The following is a 22,318-nucleotide window of genomic DNA, read 5'->3' as shown; positions in this document are numbered from 1 at the left end:
AGCCGAGCTCCAAATCAGAATCTTTGTATATCTTTTACATAATTTGGACATTATTCGTCAAATTTTATGGTCTGTCATTAGCTAGTTTTGAACTTTTTACGAGAACTTTAAAAATACTATGAGTATGTACAGATTGATGCTTATTAGGAATCACGCTTTCAGCAGCAATTTCCAATTGAACATGTGTTACAAACCACATTTCCTTAACCCGATATGTCACACGTGAGCCAACTAATCAGCTGGAGATTATACACTCTTTTTTTTTAGTGATTTGATGATCATACCAACGAGCGACAAGAGCTGAGCTCAGCTTTGGTCTCATAGGTCCTATTATTTCTCCATTTCAGGAGAAAAACACCTAACCGTTTGCCGTTGTTCGCGACCACTTAAGTCCATCCATCAAAGCTTTAGGGAGAGATGGAGAGATGACTGGAAAAAAACGCTCCACATTCACGATGACACCGTCGACGGCGGCTTGAAGGTCCGGGCTGATCCCAATTATACCTGGAAATGGAGACCCATCATATGGATACGACAAACCATACGGCGGCGGCGCGGTTTAATAGAACTAGCACCATGCCTAGAGTCGCGGTTTATGTGGTGACGCCCCATGATATCTTCCTCTTCTTGGGCCTTTATGGTCGTCGCAGTGCTATCCGGTGTGATGATGATCCCATAATCAGCCCATAGCACGTGTTCGGTGGCACAAATCACATCCGAATGGCTGACTGACCGGAGAACGAGATTGAAATTTTATAATCAACATTCCGTGGCCGTGGAGTATGGTAGATTGGGAGCTGATTGACGAGACGACCCGATCCCCGGTGTTGATGATGTTTTTTTTCGGATCGAATCACTGGACAGCTCTGGAGACTGAACTTGATCGCTGCGCAGCCACAGCCGAGTGACAATTGAACTCGTTACGACTCCAGCCAGATCGAGAATGACTGTCAATTTTCGATTTGTCGGCTTTCAATTGTCTACGGAAAACAGATGGAAAGATTCATCAGTGATTTTATGTTCAGTTTAAAACATTTTAGATCGATTTTGTCAACTTGTTTGACTAGCTAAAATAAGTGTTTTATATATTCTGATTTGTCAATTTTCCCATTAAGATTTTTTAATTTTTTAATTTAAAATTCTAAAACTTTCTTTCTAAATTTCTAACATTCTAAAATCAATCAAACCTAGCATCTCCTGTATTTTGAAATACCTCAGCGCTATCTGGATTGCATCAGTCAACGCAGATCTCGTTTACATCTACTCGCCGCTAGGTGCCACTTTAATCGTTTGGTGTCTTTAAGCTATAGCGTTTTTCAACTTTGATGATCGAGAATAGCAGCGCTGCTGCCATCTGGAAAGATACAACCTTTTGCAAAAAATCGTAAAAATCTGCGGAAGGAACACAACGTCGATTTCCTTAGAACTTTATCTAAAAAATAGGTTATAAAGAGATTGAAACCCCTTTTGCACAAGTTTGTAGATTTTAAGCTTGTTTTCAGCTAGAAACAAAACCTTAACTCGAATGTGAATATAGTTATCTGGATCAATCACGCGCATATCAAAACTAAGGGAAGCCTCAGCTCGGTTGAATGAATTGGACAGTTTTATGTTTTTTGTGTTGAATTTGAAATTTTGGGATCAAAATGGTGTTTTGAGGGTTCTTTTCTAATTCCAGAAAATTTGTTTTTCAGATTTCGAGAAAATGAATGATTCTGGACCTAAAAATGCTAAAATTCACATTCCAAGTTTGAAACCAAATACCTCAAATTGCATGCTGCTAGTGCTAATTTCAAAATTATTTCGCGAATTCACTCACACAACCGCAAGAAACGGGTAAACAAACTTCGAAAAAAAGCAACAAACATCAAAACAAAAATGGGGCGTCCAAAACTGGTCACACAAGTTTTAAAATTTTATCAAAAAATGTAAAAATAAAAATTTTATCAGGTACTATTTTTTAATATTTAAAATCTCGAGTTAAAATTTCATTTAATTTTTTTATCAAAATTGTTACGTATTTTACCTTTCCTTCCTTCTTTGGGAATATCTTCATCTGTATTGGTAATCTCAAACACCCATTCAAAAATGCGATCCCTCTTTGTCGTGTATAGATTTTCCCATGTGCGCCATTCATGCATTTCGCTCATTCTTGCTGCTGCGGTGTTAATACATACGTCGACCGACGTGGTTGTCGCCAAATGCGGAAAAACATTGTGCCGTGAAATTTTCATTCGCGATTACCGTCGCCGCCACCGGAGAAGTTTTGTGTGATTTGTCATTTTCAACCCAGCAGTAAGTTTCGCCGCTAGTGACTGGAATTTTCCCCGCTGGACGGAATAGCAGAAAACGGAAGTGTGCATCTGTGAATAGTTAGCAGCTTCCTCCTGTAGACGGCAACAGCTGGGGATGACCTTGGGCCAAGGAAAATAATGTAGCTTTCGGGAATTTGCGTTTTTGAAAATTCATCGTTCTCAGTAGGCCGCTAGAGTAAAAAAAAACAACGTAAATCGACAAACCGTTGCCGAAACATCAACATCACGCTCGCTTAGCTCGGGGTGTAGCAACAAACGCGTGGGCGTTAAAATTATCAGTGCTCCTTAAAATCCGCGATAACAAATTCGCTACATCAAGTTATAGGCTGTCATTAACATACATGAATTCAAAATAGGTCGAAGGTGAGTAATATATTTTTTTTTATTTCATCATGAATTCATTCAAATGTGTGTCTCCCGCAATCAGGATACGTGTTCCAGTATTTTCTAGATGAAGAGATAATTTTAAAGGGGTTGAGCATTGCCAAGAACGATATGATATCGTTGTTCGAGGAACATACCCCTTAAAAATGTTAAACAAATCAATGTGATTAGACTAGAAACAAGATAGGTACTAGACCTACTGGTTTCACATTTTGGCTTCATAGCATATTCACACCCGTTTGAAAAAAATCATTTAAGACCTACCTCCTTGTAGTAAGTTGAAATCTTATTAGTAAGATCACCAGGATAAATTTATTTGTTTATGAGAGGTTCTCCGAAATGTCAAGAAATGGGATGGATTAAAAATCAGACCATTCTACACACTGGTTGTACTTGCTTTGGATCTCAGTTTATGATTGGCATGAAGTGTAAGGTGCTTTTTGCTGTATGTTTTGCATGCAGGTACCAATGGCTTAATGACTTGCTCCATAATCCCTGACCTGATCCATGACTGCAACCCGACGACAGTACCTGTCATACCTACATACATATGTCCCTGTAAGAATGAAATTGCGAGCTCAGAATATATGGTGATCAGGGTGGACCTTTTTTCAGGAATCAAATCAGAATGGTCTGAAAACATCGATATGTTCCAGAGTCAAAGCTTTGGGGATTAACCCTCATCCATTCTCTGGGATCTCAGAAATTGATCGTGCTTTATCACTTTTCTATTGATATTCTTCTTTAGGAGAGAAAGATTGACTTTTCGATTCCATTGCCCACACCATGGAAATTTAAAAACGGTCTCACAACGAAAATTCTTAACCGCTACTATGGGAATTACGCTTGTGATAGGGTAACACGTTTTGTAGGTTTGAATAGTATCGGCCTTGTAGAAGAAAAGTGATGTCCTTTTTAGTAGAGACAGTACATTATGAAATTTTATAGATGGATAGAAGGTTGGATGAAATGAAAGATGGTGAAAATGAGCCGGTAGAACTTATTTAGAAGCTTTATCATCACTAAGGCTAAGATCATTTAGTATCCGCATCCAGGCACTTTATTTCGGTGATAGCTACGTTACTAGTGCTCGGATATGCAAATTGTTGAACGCAGCAGGCGTTTAATAGTAACAAAATAATCATAGTAACCCATGTTTTAAATTTAAATAAAATTCTTTCTCTTGTTCCAACTGTAAACGAAGCTAGTTCGTTCTTTACGGCTCTCCATATTCCAAAAGGTTATGGGCCCAGAGCCAAAAAGTTAAAAAGTAAACGTTTTTTTTTTTAAATTCGAATTTTGAAAAGTACCGTCGCGAGTTTTTCGATTATGTCTACCGGTCAAGGCGATGTAGCTGCAACAGCAAAAGCCTTCAGTTCGCTGAATTTGCCATCGATAGAATTGCTTATGGGCCGTGAAAATTGGTCCACGTGGCAATTCGCAGTCCAGACTTTTCTCGAACTGGAGGACTTGTGGGACGTGGTGAAGCCGACACCGAACGAGGATGGAACCATGCCGGTCGTAAACCCGGTGAAGGACCGAAAAGCGCGTAGAAAAATAATTCTTCTTCTTGACCCTACGAATTATGTCCATGTGAGGGAAGCGAGAACTGCGCAGGAAACGTGGTCGAAATTGGAAGCAGCGTTTGAGGATTCCGGGCTGACACGAAAAGTTGGCTTGCTGCGAAAACTAATTACAACGTCCCTAGCAACGAGCGACTCCATGGAAACGTATGTCAACACCATAGTAACCACAGCACATCAACTACGTGGAATCGGTTTTGACATAAGCGAAGAGTGGGTCGGAACTCTTCTGTTGGCAGGATTGCCGGAATCGTACAGCCCAATGGTGATGGCACTCGAAAACTCCGGAGCAGCAATCAACGGCGATGTCATCAAGACGAAGCTACTGCAGGAAGTTAGAGCACCTGAGCCATCAGCAGGAACAGCGTATGCAGGGAGGAAACATTTTTCAAAACCACCACCGAAACAGCACCAAGAAAGGCAACCATCGGACATGAAACGAGGTCCAAAATGCAGAATATGCAAATCGCCTAACCATCTTTCAAGGGATTGTCCATCTAAAGATAGGAAGTCGAAAGCATGGTGTACCGTTTTATCGACGAATGGAAGCGCACATTTTGGCGAAGATTCGAGCTGGTATTTCGACTCCGGTGCTTCGAATCATTTTACCAATTCCGTGTCGAAATTGGAAAACGTGCAGAAAACCAGCGGTACCGTCGTTGCAGCCAACAAAGGTACCATGCAGGTAGTGGCGAAAGGAAAATTGAAGCTGTTACCCGAGTGTAGTCAAGACGACGAGCCAATCGAGGTCAACGATGTTCAAGTCATTCCGGAGATTTCTACGAACCTGATTTCGGTGAGCCAAATAGTGAAGCGCGGACACACTGTCACGTTTAGCGCAGCTGGTGTGAAGGTCAACGAAGGGAACGGAAATCTGGTGGCTACCGGCGTGTTGGAGAATGGTTTGTTTCGTCTGGCGCAATTGCCTTTACCAACAGCAATGAGCGCGTCTTCCGTCGTGGATATCAAACTGTGGCATAGGAGAATGGGCCATCTCAACCTGGAAAGTGTTCAGCGATTGAAACATGGTATGGTCTCCGGAGTGCAATTCGACGGTCCAGCGGAAATTGAAGATCGGTGTTCAACATGTGCGATGGGTAAGCAAACTCGTCTTCCTTTCAACAAGCAAGGTTCACGTGCGCAAGAAATCCTGGAAGTGGTCCATTCCGATGTGTGCGGACCAATGGAAGTTAATTCGTTGGGCGGCAGAAGATATTTTCTTACGTTCACGGATGATAAGTCTCGTCGCATCGCAGTGTATTTCCTGAAAGAAAAATCAGCGAATGAAATTTTTGAAGCTTTTGAAAATTACCGATGTTCATCAGAGCGGCAGACTGGCCGAAAGTTAAAAATTCTGCGAACCGACAACGGGAAGGAGTTTCGCAACAAGAAGCTGGAAGACCATCTGAACAGCCTGGGGGTTCGCCATCAAACAACGGCGGATTACACTCCCGAACAAAACGGTTTAGCCGAACGTGTGAACCGTACTGTGGTAGAACGGGCCAAATGCATGTTATTTGAAGCGGATCTGCCTAAGTCATTCTGGGCAGAAGCAACAGCAACAGCGGTCTACCTGGTAAATCGATCGCCTACCAAAGGACACGAGGTGACACCTGAGGAAATGTGGAGCGGAAAGAAGCCGAACTTAGCTCACATCCGAGTGTTTGGTTCCCCAGCTATGGTTCATATCCCGAAGCAGAAAAGGAGGAAGTGGGATGCAAAATCCCATGAGTGCATCTTTACTGGTTACGAATCCGAAACGAAGGCATATCGACTGTGGGATCCGAGGAAGAAAACCCTGGTAACATCTCGAGACGTCGTATTTGTGAGTGAAAATCCGAAGCGTAGCAGCGTGGTGTCCGTACCTGAGCGAAAATTAGTCCCTCTGGACTTCGAGCAAACAGTTCAGGATGATCAGCTGCAGTTTCCAGCGGTGGTCGAACAATCTGGGTCTGACAAAGTGGTGCCGGTTCCTGAAGGTGAATGCGTGGTGGACGTTAGTGCTGATGAAGGTTCTTCAAACTATGACAGCGCAGACGAATCAAGCGACAATAGTAACGATGCAGCACGTGACGTGACAACTAACGCGCTCCCCCCGCAACTATCTTCAAATCCGCCCGTGTCACAGGCGTTGAGGCGCAGCGGACGGGAGCGCTATCTCACAGGCAAGTTGAAAAATTTTCTTTTTCCAAGCACTGGTTTGCCTTCCAACCGTTTTTCAGATGACCCCCCTCCATCCAACTCCAATCGAGGTCCTGAACCAGGAAATGAGAATCCCCATCAGGGACTGGCCGCAAAAAGCATCCAAGGTGGTGATCCTCGCACTCGTTCCGAAGCCCTGAAATCACCCGACGCTAGGCATTGGCAGGAAGCAATGGATGAAGAGTATCGATCGCTCATCGAGAACGGCACGTGGGATTTGGTCGAACTTCCTGCGAACCGTAAAGCTGTTGGATGTAAATGGCTTTTCAAGAAGAAGCTCGATGGAAATGGTGAGGTCGTGCGCCACAAAGCCAGGTTGGTGGCTCAAGGATTCTCCCAAAAGTTTGGCGTGGATTTCGACGAAGTCTTCGCACCTGTCGCCAAACAGGTAACGTTCCGTGCCTTGTTGGTGGTGGCAAGCAGTCGTAACATGGTCGTCAAACACGTTGACGTCAAGACTGCGTATCTTCATGGACAACTGGACGAGATTGTCTATATGAAACAACCGGAAGGGTATGCTGTTGGAAATAGTGTATGTCGTCTCAACAAAAGCCTGTACGGTCTCAAGCAGTCCGCTCGAGTGTGGAACCATACCCTCGATTCGTTCCTGCGAAAAATGTCGTTCAGCATTTCCAAAGCAGACCCGTGCCTCTATATTCGTCGAACGGGAACTGTCATCGCCTATCTGTTGGTTTACGTGGACGATATGGTGGTGATAACCGAGACTGAGGAGGAGTTCCAAGAAATATTTCAAGGTCTTCAGACGAACTTCAGGATTAACAACCTTGGAGACATCAAACATTTCCTTGGCATGGAAATTGTTCGTGGTCCGGATGGATTCAAGCTTAGCCAACAGCAGTACATCCGGAAGTTAACCCAACAATTTGGTCTCGGGGAGGCCAAACCCAGCAAGATTCCTCTTGATCCGGGCTACCTACAGCAGAAGGAGGAGAAGGAACGGCTGCCAAACAACCAGCAGTATCTCAGCCTTATCGGAGGTCTGCTTTACGTAGCTGTTCATACCAGGCCGGACGTGGCTGTCAGCACATCCATCCTAGCTCAAAAATCCAGCTGCCCAACCCAACTGGATTGGAATGAGGCAAAGCGTGTGCTGCGATACCTGAATGCAACATCCGACTTCAAGCTGAAACTGGGTTCCACAGAAGGCGAGTTGGCGATGTACGTAGATGCGGACTGGGCCGGTGATGCTCGGGACCGAAAATCTAACTCTGGCCATGCAGTATTTTTCGGAGGAGGCATCATATCCTGGGGATCCAGAAAGCAAGCGTGTGTGTCCCTCAGCTCAACTGAAGCCGAATTCGTTGCACTCGCTGAAGGGTGCCAAGAATTGCTTTGGGTGCGCCGGCTGATAAGCGAAATCAGTCGAGACGAGTCCATTCCCGCCAAGGTGTTCGAGGATAACCAGAGCTGCATCAAGGTGGTTGACAGTGACCGGATCGAGCGACGAAGTAAGCATATTGACACACGGTACTTCTTCGTCCGCGACTTGAAGCAGAAGGGTGTTATTCAACTTCAATATTGCCCGACGGAGGATATGGTTGCAGATGTCCTAACGAAGCCGCTTCAGCGAGTACGCCTTGAGAAGTTACGTGCTAAGATGGGTGTACTTTCTGAATAGTTTGAGGAGGAGTGTTGAACGCAGCAGGCGTTTAATAGTAACAAAATAATCATAGTAACCCATGTTTTAAATTTAAATAAAATTCTTTCTCTTGTTCCAACTGTAAACGAAGCTAGTTCGTTCTTTACGGCTCTCCATATTCCAAAACAAATATTTAGCAGCGTTGTGTTGATTATGAAAAGGACTATCTTGCCTATTTATTTCAGATTTTTAAATTCACGTGTGTTTGAGATATTTACAATGCAAAAAGACATGATTAAAATAAATTTGCACAATCTCCTTGGAAATTCTTCATTGTTGATTGTAAAACTCATGAACTGTTAATTTTTCTGAATTTTTTTTTTTGCCCAAATGGTTAAGAAGTATAAGAAGCAACTCTAGAATGCTCACGAAGTTCAAACTAAGCATCGTAGTGATTCTAAATCTGCAGTATGACAACAACAGATGCGTTTGGCAACAAAAATGTTATCCTATTTCGAGTCTTTTATGGGGTGAAGTGGTTAATTTCGGGAACCACACTGACGTTCTGGTACCAAAAATTTGGTACGGTGCGTTTGTATGCGATTTGACAGCTGGTTCAGTCCTCTGAGTGGAACCCTTGATCACAACTATGGAAAAAAGTCTATGGTTATTAGGTATAACTTAATGCAGACCCCTAAACAATGCAGTAAATTCGTTTCCGGCAGACAAAAAGTGTTGTCTGTCTAGTAGATACCCAGCAAGTAACTAAAAATGAGTACTTCCATGGATCGCAATCTGTGCAACCGGTTTTTACGCAATTTGACAGATGTGTTTTGATGGACAAGAAAATTTATGATGAATTCAAGAGGTCAAATTCTTCGAGATGCCTACTCATGAAAAGGTTCCAATCAGATTCCAATTGGTTTTTCTAGATGTTTTGGTGTAAAATATCATGATTTTGCAACGGTTTTGCTTCTGTCATAAAAATAATAGATCAATACATGACTGAAAAAAAGTGTGCAAAGATAAAAAAGAGATTTTATGTTAAAGTAAAAATATTTTTTGAAGTCAACGGGAAAATATTTTTTTTTTATATTATTACATTAATTATCATATTAACACCTTGATTTCCTCCATAGACAGTTTTTTTTATCAAATGAATAGTTTTTCAAATATACACGTTTGTAACTGCCCGGATTCTAAATGATCATAGCCTTATTAAATTTTTGTTCAGCACGGGCCAACTACTATGATGTGGTAGATACAGATATAGTCAATCGTGGTTTGCCCCACAGGCGGAAAAACTTGCAGTGTGAACGAACAAAAAGATGATACCTATGTGATCGCTCAGATAAGCTCCCTTTAACTCAGAAACGCATCTATCGATGTATAGTCTTCTCAGTTTGTTATCATCGCATTCGTTACAGCCGGAGTTTGGTTGCGAAACGGTACGGTCGATAGTCTGATAGTGACCTACCACCGATGCTATGATGACGTGTTTTTATTTCTTTTTGGCCAAAGTTATTTAATTATATGAAGAGATTAAATATTTTTGGGAGGAGTGCTCCTCATTACCAACCGTGCTTTGTACCGCTCGACCTCTCCGCTGACTCCACGTTTGGTTTTGATCACCCATTTGTCTTTAATCGCCTTCTGCCCTTACGGCAGATCCTCGAGTACCCACGTGTTGTTTGATTCGAGAGCTGCAATTTCCTCACACATCGCCGCAATCCACAGCTCACGGTCCGGCCGACCGATTACCTCTTCGTAGCTCGTAGGACCGTCCAAAACATTCGGTCGTCTGCGTTGATGGGGAGACATTTTGGCCAGTATAAGTCGAATAAGAAATGTAATCGTTATACTTGTCTGGGTAGGTACCCGGGCGCTCCCGACCGCTGCGCCTAAACTCATGCTCTTTTTTAGCAGGTTTGCCAGATTGCGGTGGGAGCGCGCGATCAGCCACCGGGTGCTGCAAAAAATCGTTTTCGGCTGACGAGCTTGAAGGTTCTTCCGAATTTTGAGGCACAGTTGCCTCAACGACCGTCACAGCTGGCTCAGAGAAGTCCATCGGTAACTTTGCCTCATTGAGCATACAGCGAACCTTCTCGAGAATCGTTCGATTCATTCTCTCAGCAACTCCATTTTGTTCCGCGGTATACGGGCAGGTCTTTTCATGTCGAACACTTTCACATTCTAGAATTCTCTTGAAATTTGAGCTCATATATTCGCGGCCATTATCGCTTCTCAACACTTTAAGCTTGAGACCAGTCTGGCGCTCAACCATAGCTTTGAAATTCTGGAACTCTTCAACGGCTTGATTTTTCGCTTCCAAATTGTAAACGAAAAGCTTCCTCGTAGCATCATCGATGAAACTGATGAAATAGGAATCTCGAATGGACCACACAAATCTCAGTGTACTAGTTCCAAACGCCCCCGTGCCCTCGTCGTGCTAGTGGGAAACGATGCTTTAGCTTGTTTTCCTACGATGCACTCCATACAACCAGCAAACGATGACCCATTGAGCTGCATTCCCGTTGAGATGTTTTGAAGCTGCTTGAGAGTGTTCACGTTCAAATGACCAAATCTTTTATGCCAAAGATCTCGTTCATTGCATAAAAACGCCTTCGGTGCTTTCCGATTCAGCCGATTTAATTCTCCATCAGAAGTTCCCGGAACAAAAATCTGGCCGTTTTTGTTGAGAACCTGTCCCAATCGTCTTTTGTGAAAACAACCGTGAAGCCCTTCTTGCAAATCCTTCCAACAGACAACAGGTTTGTCGCCAAATCTGGAACTTCCAGTACGTCGCTCACGTCTACAGCTCCTTCAAGACAATCCAAATTGACGAATGTCGTTGTTTGCTGTACCAAAATTTATCGAAATTTTCGTCTTCGATTGGAAATCTACCTCAGCTCTCGCCATGTGGCAAGTCGCGTTTGAATCGAAATACCACTCGTTCCGATCAGCATTGTCCATCGCAAATGTAAAACACATTGCTCGCTGCTTTTCCCTGTCCACGGACAACTTGCCGCAAAATGACCTGATTCGCCACATGGGTAAGCAAACGCCTTCCTTGACGCCGCCTTTGTTGCTCTTCAGAATACAGAGCTTCGTCATCTGCGCCGCTCCAACTTGACGTCCTGCAATATTTTGCTCCTTACGAAGTCAGCCCGCAGGACTTGACCGAAAGCAGACCCATGTAACTTATCGAAAATTCTTTCTATACGCTCAGTGCTGCTCCCTTCTGAGAAGGGGTATCATAACAGGCGACTAAAATAGCTTGTACACCCTCCATGGGGGTCAATGGTTTGAGTATTCAACAACTTCAACGTCAAATAACATACAAAATTATCAAAGCAACCGTTGTTCGTATTCGCACTGTTGGTATCAATTTCAACATACTTGTTTTCATGAACAAAAAGATTCACAATTGAGCATTCAATAGATGATTTTCTTCTCGAACAGAGTAAAATTAGAAAAGCAGAGTTTCGGTTTAGTTCAAATTCAAATCATTTTTTTCCGAATGGCAATATATGGTTTATAATTCGTCCAAAAGGTCAACCAAAATACATTTTTACCATTTAAAGCATTGTAGATGGCTCTGAAGTACTCACTTCCAACAGATATACTTTTAAAGCAGATTTGTTTTTCCAAGACACACATTGGTTACCATGGCTAGATGCATGAATCTTGTTGCCCCAACTCGTAAGGTGGCGTTGCGAACATCGAAAGTCCGTATAGAAGAATTAATGTTCGTGGCAAAGCCCACTTCTTTATCTTGAAGTGATGGTATCTTTGCCGAAAGTTTCTAGTCCCATCACCATCGAGGCGTAATATTTTGGCAACCCCATCATCAGAATTGACGCCAACCATCGGTCACCGGAAAATTAAATTCCGACAGTTTGTCACTTGTCGAAATTATTGCATCAACGTACTCTTCAGTGTTTGGAAATTCTACAGCCTTGACGATACAAGTTGTTGTAGCAACCCAATCCTTCTATAGATACCGTTGTCTTGAAAAGCCGTCTTAAATTTGTCCCATGCTTCATTTGCACTTCTCGCATCCATGACTAAACTGAAGTTGGTCTTCTCCAGGCTCAAGAAGATTCGTCCACGATTTTACCTTTCTTGTGAATCACCGCATTCAAGCAACAATCCCGGATCAGGCTCATTTCCATGGAGAAAGCCCACGATACTCCACCGGATCGAACCACTCGCTGTTCACCATGATGGGATCCACCGCTTCTACTGCCGGGAATCTGTCCATTTTCTCTTGGTCCTCCAGAATCCTGACCTTCGGTAAAATCCGTACCACTACTTGCACTACCTGGGTTTCGAACTGGAATCATCTTCTCCGAAAATTTTCAAACGACGTGACCTGGGTCCATAACTTATGGGAATAACGCTTGTGATAAGGAAACACGTCTTGTAGGTTTGAATAGTAATTATGAACTAAATTTAATTTCGCTAAACTTTGAGTCTACACGCAGCGAAAAGGTTTTTTATTTCAAAGGAAAGTGCCACGAAAACAAAGGATTTTTTCCTTTGATTTTGGGATAAATTAAAAATACTTTGATTCAAATACATTTTTCTTTGGTTCAAAGAAATGCTTTTTTTGACATGAATCATTTTCTTTGATTCAAAAGTCGAGATTCTTCGGAACCATGTCGTTTTTCGTTTGTTTTCATGAAATTTTCCTTCACTTTAAAGTAATTTTGATTTCAATTTGAAAGGATTCTTTCTTTGATTCCATTAATGTGGTCTCAAAACTCTAGTACCTACCTCCAGATTTCTTTCGTAGAAAATTAAAACATTTTTTTTATTTTTTCCATTTTATTAAACTATGTATGTTTATATGTTTTACATTTCAATTACCTATAAGAGGCTTCATTGTTCATTCGTTAGGCTTCATTGTCCAAACTTCGCCTCTCAGGACAACACTTAAAGATGTTTCAGCCATATCTGTAAATAGAAAATAGAAGTCTTATTAGACCACATCGGAATTGACATGTAACTGAAGGAAAAAAAATTACTTCCCGAAACTGTACTTACTGTTAAAATATCAAAAGATGTTCGTTGACGGACAGTTCCATTAGAACAACGATGAATGGTTTCGACGCCAAACCTTGAGTCTCCTTGGACTGGATCCGAAGATTGCAACCGCTTAGCCGGAGCATCGGAACAGCCAGTACATTCCAATTGGTTGCCCTAAAAACATTGTTACGTTGACGGTTTATTTGGAATTTAATTGATTTTAAAAGACCTACCTAGGTGTCCACTATCGATTCTTCCCTCATAGCTGTCGAAAGTTTCCAACTCCGGATAGTCCCATCAAAGCCTTCCGGTGCCCTGTGCCGGTTCATAGGTGGTTCGGTTTTGACGGGTTGTTTTTTCCTGTTTGGTTCATGTTACGCCGCCGTCGTTGAGGACAGGCCACCGTTCACCGTGTTGACCGTGGCAGCGGCAGCTGAACATTCACTTCACCTTCGTCACAAAACAAAATTTTTGTAAACAATTTTGAAACGCATATGAAAAGGAATAAGAATAACATCTAAGACTGCACGGGAACAAAAAATACTTTGTTTCAAAGGAAAATCAAACTAAAACAAAAAATTATTACATTGATTTTGAGTCGAAAAAAAAATTCTTTGAATTCAAATTAAATACACCTAGGTTTTTTTTTACACGGTTTTTTTTACGCGGTTTTTTTTTACACGGCTTTTTTTACACGGTTTTCGGGAATTAACACGGTTTTTTTTACACGGTTTTCGCGAATTAACACGGTTTTTGAGAGAAAATATTCTAAGTCCTTTTCAAAGGAAAACACTTAGAATCATTTTGAAGTTGGGAAAATCTTATCTCTTAGACTAAGAACATGATACATGAGACCTAAGACCTGGGACCTGAGACCTGAGACCTGAGACCTGAGACCTGAGACCTGAGACACGAGACATGAGACATGAGACATGAGACATGAGACATGAGACCTGAGACATGAAACATTAGAAATAAGACATGAGACCTGGAACCTGAGACAAGGGATATTAGACTTGAGACCTCAGCATGAGACATGACACCTGAGACCTGAGACCTGAGGCATGAGACAAAAGCCATGAAACATGAGACTTTAGACCTGAGACATGGGACATGAGTCATGAGGCATGAGACATAAGACATGAGACCTGAGGCATGAGACAAGAGCCATGAAACATGAGACCTGATACCTGAGACATGAGACTTTGGACCTGAGACCGGAGACAAGCTACTAGAATTAGTACCGCGAGAAACAAGTTTAGCTTCGATTTCAACGTGCGACCCCTCTAATGAAAGGGTTTGACTTGTAGGTGATGAAAAATAGTGTCGCGACTTCGCTAGTACAAGCTACTAGTGTTAGTACCGCGAGAAATTAGTTTAGCTCCGATTTCAACTTTCGACCGGTCAAATGGAAGGGTTTGACTTGTAGGTGACGAAAAATAGTGTCGTGACTTCGCTAGTACAAGCTACTAGGATTAGTACCGCGAGAAATTAGTTAAGCTCCGATTTCAACTTGCGACCCCTCTAGTGAAAGGGTTTGACTTGTAGATGACGAAAAATAGTGTCGCGACTTCGCTAGTACAAGCTACTAGTGTTAGTACCGCGAGAAATTCGTTTTGCTCCGGTTTCAACTTTCGACCGGTCAAATGAAAGGGTTTGACTTGTAGGTGATGAAAAATAGTGTCGCGACTTCGCTAGTACAAGCTACTAGTGTTAGTACCGCGAGAAATTAGTTAAGCTTCGATTTATACTTGCGACCCCTCTAGTGAAAGGGTTTGACTTGAAGATGACGAAAAATAGTGTCGCGAGTTCGCTAGTACAAGCTACTAGTGTTAGTACCACGAGAAATTAGTTGGCCTTCGATTTCAACTTGCGACCCCTCTAGTGAAAGGGTTTGACTTGTAGATGACGAAAAATAGTGTCGCGACTTCGCTAGTACAAGCTACTAGTGTTAGTACCGCGAGAAATTCGTTTAGCTCCGGTTTCAACTTTCGACCGGTCAAATGAAAGGGTTTGACTTGTAGGTGATGAAAAATAGTGTCGCGACTTCGCTAGTACAAGCTACTAGTGTTAGTACCGCGAGAAATTAGTTAAGCTTCGATTTATACTTGCGACCCCTCTAGTGAAAGGGTTTGACTTGAAGATGACGAAAAATAGTGTCGCGAGTTCGCTAGTACAAGCTACTAGTGTTAGTACCACGAGAAATTAGTTTAGCTCCGATTTCAACTTTCGACCGGTCAAATGAAAGGGTTTGACTTTTAGGTGATGAAAAATAGTGTCGCGAGTTCGCTAGTACGAGCTACTAGTGTTATTACCGGAAGAAAGAAGTTTCATTTCCGATTTCAACTTGCGACCAATCAAGTGAAAGTGTTTGAAGCAAACAGAACTCAAGGTTAGTTGTGAGATACGTCTCGTTGGTTGAGTGGTTAGCGTGGTAATACGGTAATCGCTGGTGCTCTGATGGCATGGGTTCGATTCCCATCTCGGTACTAAAGTTAAATGTTAATCTTAAATTTTCAACGTAATTAATTCAGTCTGCAAAGCCTAAATCGGCATAGACGATCTATGTCTTTTAAACAGAGATACCGTCTGGTGCATCTGGTGCATCATGCAACAGTTTTCAACTTCAATGGCCTTTAAAAACATTATTTCCGCAGATAATCATACCGTTTGTACAAAAAAGTTTTAAAGTTGATTGCACATAAAATTGAGGTAGTCAGAAAAAATATTGGTTCCACCAGTTGTGATGTATTTGAGATGTCGTAATGCATGAAGCACCAATTGCAGTAGTTTTTGGATTTGTTCGAATTAAATTTTATATTTATTAAATCATAAATGTTTTTATAGAAAAAGCATTTAGGGGTGAAAAATACTGTAACAAATTCTACTAGCTGAAATCATAAAAATTCATGATTGGATGGATAAAAATTTTGAAGTTATATTTTCATTAACTGCAAATTTCAAAGAATGCTATGTTTGATAAAAATTTTCGAAAATTTGTAGCATCTTGTTCAAGTTTTCAAACAATCAAAAAACGCACGGGCTCACAGCTCTCAGAGCTCTCTAGAATGATGATTTTACTCAATTTTCAGTCGAGTGCTGCAGTTTCTGCTTGCGCGTTTTGATTTATTTTGCCAGTTATTAAAACAAAACGTGATACAAAATATAAAAAATACACTTTAAATACTATTCAATTCCCCGGATTCTCAAGATTATCCCCTGTAACCAATATCACCAACAATTCAGTCCCTTTCACTTGACGGGTCGAAAGTTGAAATCGGAGCTAAACGAATTTCTCGCGGTACTAACACAAGTAGCTTGTACTAGCGAAGTCGCAACACTATTTTTCGTCATCTACAAGTCAAACCCTTTCACTAGAGGGGTCCCAAGTCTAAATCGGAGCTTAACTAATTTCTCGCGGTACTAATCCTAGTAGCTTGTACTAGCGAACTCGCGACACTATTTTTCGTTACCTACAAGTCAAACCCTTTCACTTGACCGGTCGAAAGTTGAAATCGGAGCTAAACTAATTTTTCGCGGTACTAACACTAGTAGCTTGGACTAGCGAAGTCGCGACACTATTTTTCATCACGTAGAAGTCAAACCCTTCCACTAGAGGGGTCGAAAGTTGAAATCGGAGCTTAACTAATTTCTCGCGGTACTAACACTAGTAGCTTGTACTAGCGAAGTCGCGACACTATTTTTCGTCATCTACAAGTCAAACCCTTTCATTTGACCGGTCGAAAGTTGAAACCGGAGCTAAACTAATTTCTCGCGGTACTAACACTAGTAGCTTGTACTAGCGAAGTCACGACACTATTTTTCGTCACCTACAAGTCAAACCCTTTCACTAGAGGGGTCGCAAGTTGTAATCGAAACTAATATAATTTTTCGCGGTACTAACACTAGTAGCTTGTCTCAGGTCTAATGTCTCATGTCTCAGGTCTAATCTTTCATGGCTCTTGTCTCATACCTCAGGTCTCATGTCTTATGTCTCATGTCTCAGGTCTCAGGTCTCATATCTCATGTCTCATGCCTTTTGTCTCATGTCTCAGGTCTCAGGTCTTAGGTGTCATGTCTTAAGTCTCAAGTCTCATGTCTCAGGTCTCGTGTTTTATGTCTTAGGATTCTAGTCTCAGGTCTCAGGTCTAATGTCCCATGTCTTTGGTCTCATTCTTCAAGTCTCAGGTTTCATGTCTCAGATCTCAGGTCCCTGGACTTAGGTCTCAGGTGTCATGTCTAAAGTCTCAGGTCTCATGTCTCTAGTCTATATTTCCAAGTCCAGGTCTCATGTCTCAAGTCTCAGGTCTCAGGTCTCAGGCCTCAGGTCTTAAGTGTCAGAACTCAGAACTTCAGAGCTGCAGAATTCGAATGGTCTTTTTTTACACGGTTTTCGGGAATTAGCACGGTTTTTTTTTACACGGTTTTCGGGAATTAACACGGTTTTTTTTACACGGTTTTTTTTACGCGGTACGTATATCAGTGTAAAAAAAAACCTTACTGTACTTAGATTCAAAGATTTGGCACATCGATTTAATAAAAAATGAATTCGGTTCAAAACATAATTTACTTGAATCAATGAAATTGGATTTTGTTTCAATGTACATAAAGGTTTTGAATCAAAGATGTATTTTTTTTATCTCAATGGTACTACTTTTCGCTGCGTGTATGATTGCCTCGATCTTCTTCAGCATGTCTGGATTACTTCGACTCCCAACAGCTTCAGTTAATTTTAAACAATTTTCAGTGGATTTTCATTAAAATTCGTCACGAGCATGATTTGACACAATAAGTTAACAGAACTCATACTAATTTCATGTAATTTTTAATTGGGAACGAATGCTAATTTTGACATAACAAAGTGGATAAAGTGGAAATGACTTCCTGCTTTTGTAACGGATAGGTACCATACAAAATCAGAGAAATGTATAACACAACTCGGAAAATCTACATGTGATTCCGATGATTGTCCATTGCCAATTATGCATGTTCATCATGCCGTATTTATCATGTCTCCAAGAACGCCTTGTAAGTGTATGCATTATCCTTAAAATGTCATTAAAATTATTATTTTATCAGTCCGTTATCGGTTTAAATAGATTATTTGATATTCTCTACCAGCTTGTAGAGGTTCACAATTAGCCACCGACCCTAATCTGTGCCCTATTAATAGGTTAAAATTAAACCGAATAAGCATCATTCCGTTTGCTGAAAACAAGAAAAACGCTCTCATATTTCCTTTCTTTTTTTCTGATTCTATTTTTCTCCCAATGCGCGCAGCCAGAATCCCACACGTTGACATACTACCGAAAAAAAATGGACCCCACCAAGACGTTCCCTCATCCGGCGGCACCTCAACCGTCGAGAGAGCCGGGCGACGATGAAACCGCACCACTGATTTCAGATACCGATCTGTCGTCCCAAACGCTCGCGGCAGAAGAATTCGAGAGTTGGACACTGGTGGACCGATATTCGCCGAAAAGTTCGCCCCGGCCGAAGAAAATGGCTTCCAAAGGAGGCACCAAACCTGGTCGGGATACTAAGGATACTAAGATTGAGCCCAAAGAAGAGCAGCAGCGAGTTGAACCCGTTGCTGACGACGATGAAGAAGCCGACGAGGAAGAGGAAGAATCGGCTGGAGAAGAACCAAAGGAATCTGGCGAAGAAGCAGAAGAATCGGAAGGTGAGGAGCGGGAGGAGGAAGCAGCTGAAGAAGCACCTAAACCGAGCGGTGTGGAAAGTGTGAAAGTGCAGGCACGTGACGCAGAAGAGCGCTCCACAAACGATGACGTCACAGTGAAAAAGATCAGCAAAAAGGCCACGCAGAGAGCCGTGGCTGGTGGAAAGCATCTGAACGTTGAGTAAGTACCCTCATATGTACGGGCAGGGATTGGTGTTTAATTTGTCTAGAAGTGACTTGAGCTGTTATTCTGTTCTGGTTTATTTATGGGTGTACAAAAAGTCAAGTGCAACAGGAGAAATTCGTCCGCATATTGTACTTCACATTGCGTCGTTGACCGATGCTGTAAACCACGTGAAGAAAGAACTTGCCCGTTTGGAAAATCTTGACAGAGGAAGTGATATTTAACAGCTGATTTTTATTCCAAGTCTACAAGATGAAATGAAATATTTAAAAAAAAATGTAATGCTAAGATAACGAATCTCTGCTAGCAGAGATCACAAAGTGTAAAAGAATAATTAGCACTTTTGTAAACTAATTCGAATTCGAGGATTGATCGGTTTGATCGACTGGACAGCTTTCACAGGCTGTTTGACAATCATCTTCGAATTCAAAAATGACAAAATCTCATTGAATTTATTAATTTATGAATTTAAACACTATAAGGTTTTGCAGGCAAATTATGGTGTTTTTACAGGATCATGAGGCTCACATGTGCTCTTGCGGTATTTTATCTCAGGGCGCCGCTAAATGTCGGCTTCAAAACTTCCACAATTTCGTTTATTAAAGCAGGATTTGGCCTCCAACAGACTCCAGAAAGCGAAATGCACTGGATTCCGAGCTCAAAATAAACCCTGGAAATATTATGCAAATCAAATTTGGCTTTTTCCGCTTTGTGAGCGAAGTGATAAGGTTTTATTGAAATTAAATGAATTTTATTTAATGATTACTCCGTGGACGCGGGTGGGGGCTCATTTTTATCTGCATCTCTATATAAATGAGTTTACCTTGTCGTATAAAACAACAAACCTCAGTCCACAGTGGCTATTATTGTTTGTTACATTACACATCACAGCATTACACATCGTGACTACAAAACTCAGCCCCTAGTGGCTGTTATTGTTTGTTACATTACACAACACAGCATTAAGCCTAGTCCACACTAGGCAACATGAACTGCGATTTTTGTTATGAGACGAACTTTGTTGTCTGTTGTTGTTGTTGGAAACCTGAGACGATCTCAGTGTCTCCCGAAGAAAATGGGAGACGCTGAGACCGTCTCGAGACGAACCGTCTTCTAGTGTGGATTAGGCTTTAGACATCGAAACAACAAACCTCAGCCCACAGTGGCTATTATTTGTCTGTTAAATTACACAACACAGCATTAGATATCGTAACAACAAAACTCAGCCCACAGTGGCTATTATTGTTTGTTACATTACATATCACAGCATTAGACATCGTAACAACAAACCTCAGCCCACAGTTGCTATTATTTGTCTGTTACATTACACAACACAGCATTACACATCGTGACTACAAAACTCAGTCCATAGTGGCTATTATTTGTCTGTTACGTTACACAACACAGCGTTACATATCGTAGCATACAAACTGCAACACATTTACACATTTACATAATGAATAGTAAAACCCTAACTTTGTTCGTAATACAGCTCCCTGACCTTCTAATTGATCAGGGAACAACCAGTGTTTAGTCCCTCTGGTGTATTACGGTCTCGCCCAACTCCTTCCCAATTCATTTACCTAGCTTTCCCCCGCGGTGAGAAGTTTTGGCCTCAAAAGGGCCCTGTGATTTCTCACAAGCTGCCGCATAAAAAAAAATTATTTAATGATTACTACCTATACCTATTGATCTACGAGCTAATATCCAAGTTTTGATTCTGTTTAGCAACTATGCGATGAAAATTTATGCCTTCTTCGCGCTCCAAACGAAGGGCGTTAAGAAACCGAAGTAGTGGCCCATCGAAGTGGGGAAACAGGTAAATAAATGGCACAAAACTTGATTTGAAGTTTTCTAAAGTTTACTAAACCCATCAACCGCGTGGAACTAGGCCGTTTTGGTAAAAAAAAAAAAAAAGAAACAACGCCTAACAACAAAAGTAATGCTACAAAAAATCTAACATCTGGTCACAGTGACCTCTCCCCATAAAAAAAAACTCCATCGATAGTATGCTTCATTTCTTTTTGAAGTTAGCTTGAACGAATCGGTTCAAGCCGTTCTTTGTTTTTTGACGTCGCACAGTGGGCCAGGAACCACACTTTTGCGGTCAAAATTGACTGCAGGCCAGAGGCTTCGTTGTAGCTCATTGGTGTCTTCGACAAAGTTACTCGGCTATATTTGCGCTATCTATTGATGGATTTGAATTAGTTCTATTTTTCTCCGCAAGGTGGCGCCAAAATCTAACTTTTTACAGAAGCAAGATACAGGCATGGTTTCTTGTACAAAGTTGTTCATTATACCTTTAACATCAACTTTGTAGAACATTGTTAAGCTCTATGTTGTGTACTTAACTTGCAAAAATAATAATTTAAGGAAACCTTGCAAAAAAATGGTTTTTTTTCGCCTATTTTTGTGTTTAGCTATACAATACCTCAAATTTCCACAGTATTCGATTGGAATAGACTTAAATGAGATATTCTAGTGGAAAACTTATTCGTTTCGCCGATTTTTTCTGTCAAAATTGCAAAAAATTGGTTAAAATTATACATTTTTCAAATCGCAATAACTTGCTTGCGAGCAGTTTGGCGCACCTCATTTTTCGAGAAGTGACAGCTGTGATTATGATCTAAATGCATGTAAAAAATGTCGGTGGGTTCTCGTGGGTTCCTTGCCAAATGATTTCACAAAGGTTTTCAATACAAATCAACATATTTTAAGACCTTTTTCAAAGAAAACATCCACATTTCTCGTAGAAAAGTCGAATTTTCGTCGTTTTATTATTGCTGTAGTCCATTGTGATGCTTAATTAAGCGATTAAGCACATTTTGTAAAATTTATTTAAAAAAAATAAAAAATAATTTAAAACTGTTTTTTATTTAAATAAATTTTTGAAAATTTTTATTTTTTTTTCTAATTAGATTAAAAGTGCGAAAAATGTGCTGAATTATTTATTCAAGCAGCAACTCCAATAATTGAACGATGAAAATTCGACTTTTCTACGAGAAATTCGAATGTTTTCTTTGAAAAAGGTCTTAAAATATGTGGATTTGTATTGAAAACTTACCAACTTTATTAAATCATTTGGCAAGGAACCCACGAGAACCCACCGACATTTTTTTCATGCATTTAGAACATAATCACAGCTGTCACTTCTCGAAAAATGAGGTGCGCCAAACTGCTCGCAAGCAAGTTATTGAAATTTGAAAAATGTATAATTTTAACCAATTTTTTGCAATTTTGACAGAAAAAATCGGCGAAACGAATAAGTTTTCCACTAGAATATCTCATTTAAGTCTATTCCAATTGAATACTGTGGAAATTTGAGGTATTGTATAGCTA

The 22,318-nt window shown here is 41.1% G+C and overlaps 1 protein-coding gene and 1 long non-coding RNA gene across 3 annotated transcripts; one reads left to right on the top strand and one right to left on the bottom strand.

Moving 5' to 3' along the window:
• Nucleotides 1-2,134: 2,134 nt before the first annotated feature.
• On the top strand, nt 2,135-18,995 carry LOC129757583 (myelin transcription factor 1-like). Of its 2 annotated transcripts, none has more exons than XM_055754857.1 (2): nt 2,135-2,678; nt 18,400-18,995. In XM_055754857.1, the coding sequence occupies exon 2, from the start codon at nt 18,432-18,434 to the stop codon at nt 18,978-18,980; it is 549 nt and encodes a 182-aa protein (XP_055610832.1). In that variant the 5' UTR covers nt 2,135-2,678; nt 18,400-18,431; the 3' UTR covers nt 18,981-18,995. The 2 variants fall into 2 exon arrangements, with proteins under 2 accessions (XP_055610832.1, XP_055610831.1); XM_055754856.1 differs by having other exon boundaries at nt 2,136-2,678; nt 18,396-18,995.
• Nucleotides 12,917-13,559, bottom strand: LOC129757584 (uncharacterized). The gene is made up of 3 exons (XR_008739738.1): nt 13,349-13,559; nt 13,134-13,289; nt 12,917-13,043 (listed from the first exon to the last, which is right to left on the bottom strand). It is a non-coding gene; the product is annotated as an uncharacterized LOC129757584 (long non-coding RNA).
• Nucleotides 18,996-22,318: the final 3,323 nt, after the last annotated feature.

The sequence above is a fragment of the Uranotaenia lowii genome, chromosome 3 (assembly GCF_029784155.1).
Source record: "Uranotaenia lowii strain MFRU-FL chromosome 3, ASM2978415v1, whole genome shotgun sequence".
NCBI classification, from domain to species: Eukaryota; Metazoa; Arthropoda; class Insecta; order Diptera; family Culicidae; genus Uranotaenia; species Uranotaenia lowii.
This window is presented reverse-complemented; position numbering and strand designations above follow the sequence as displayed.

Coding starts and splice junctions, on each gene's coding strand:
- LOC129757583 (XM_055754857.1), top strand. CDS start 18,432: ATGGACCCCACCAAGACGTTCCCTCATCCGGCGGCACCTCAACCGTCG.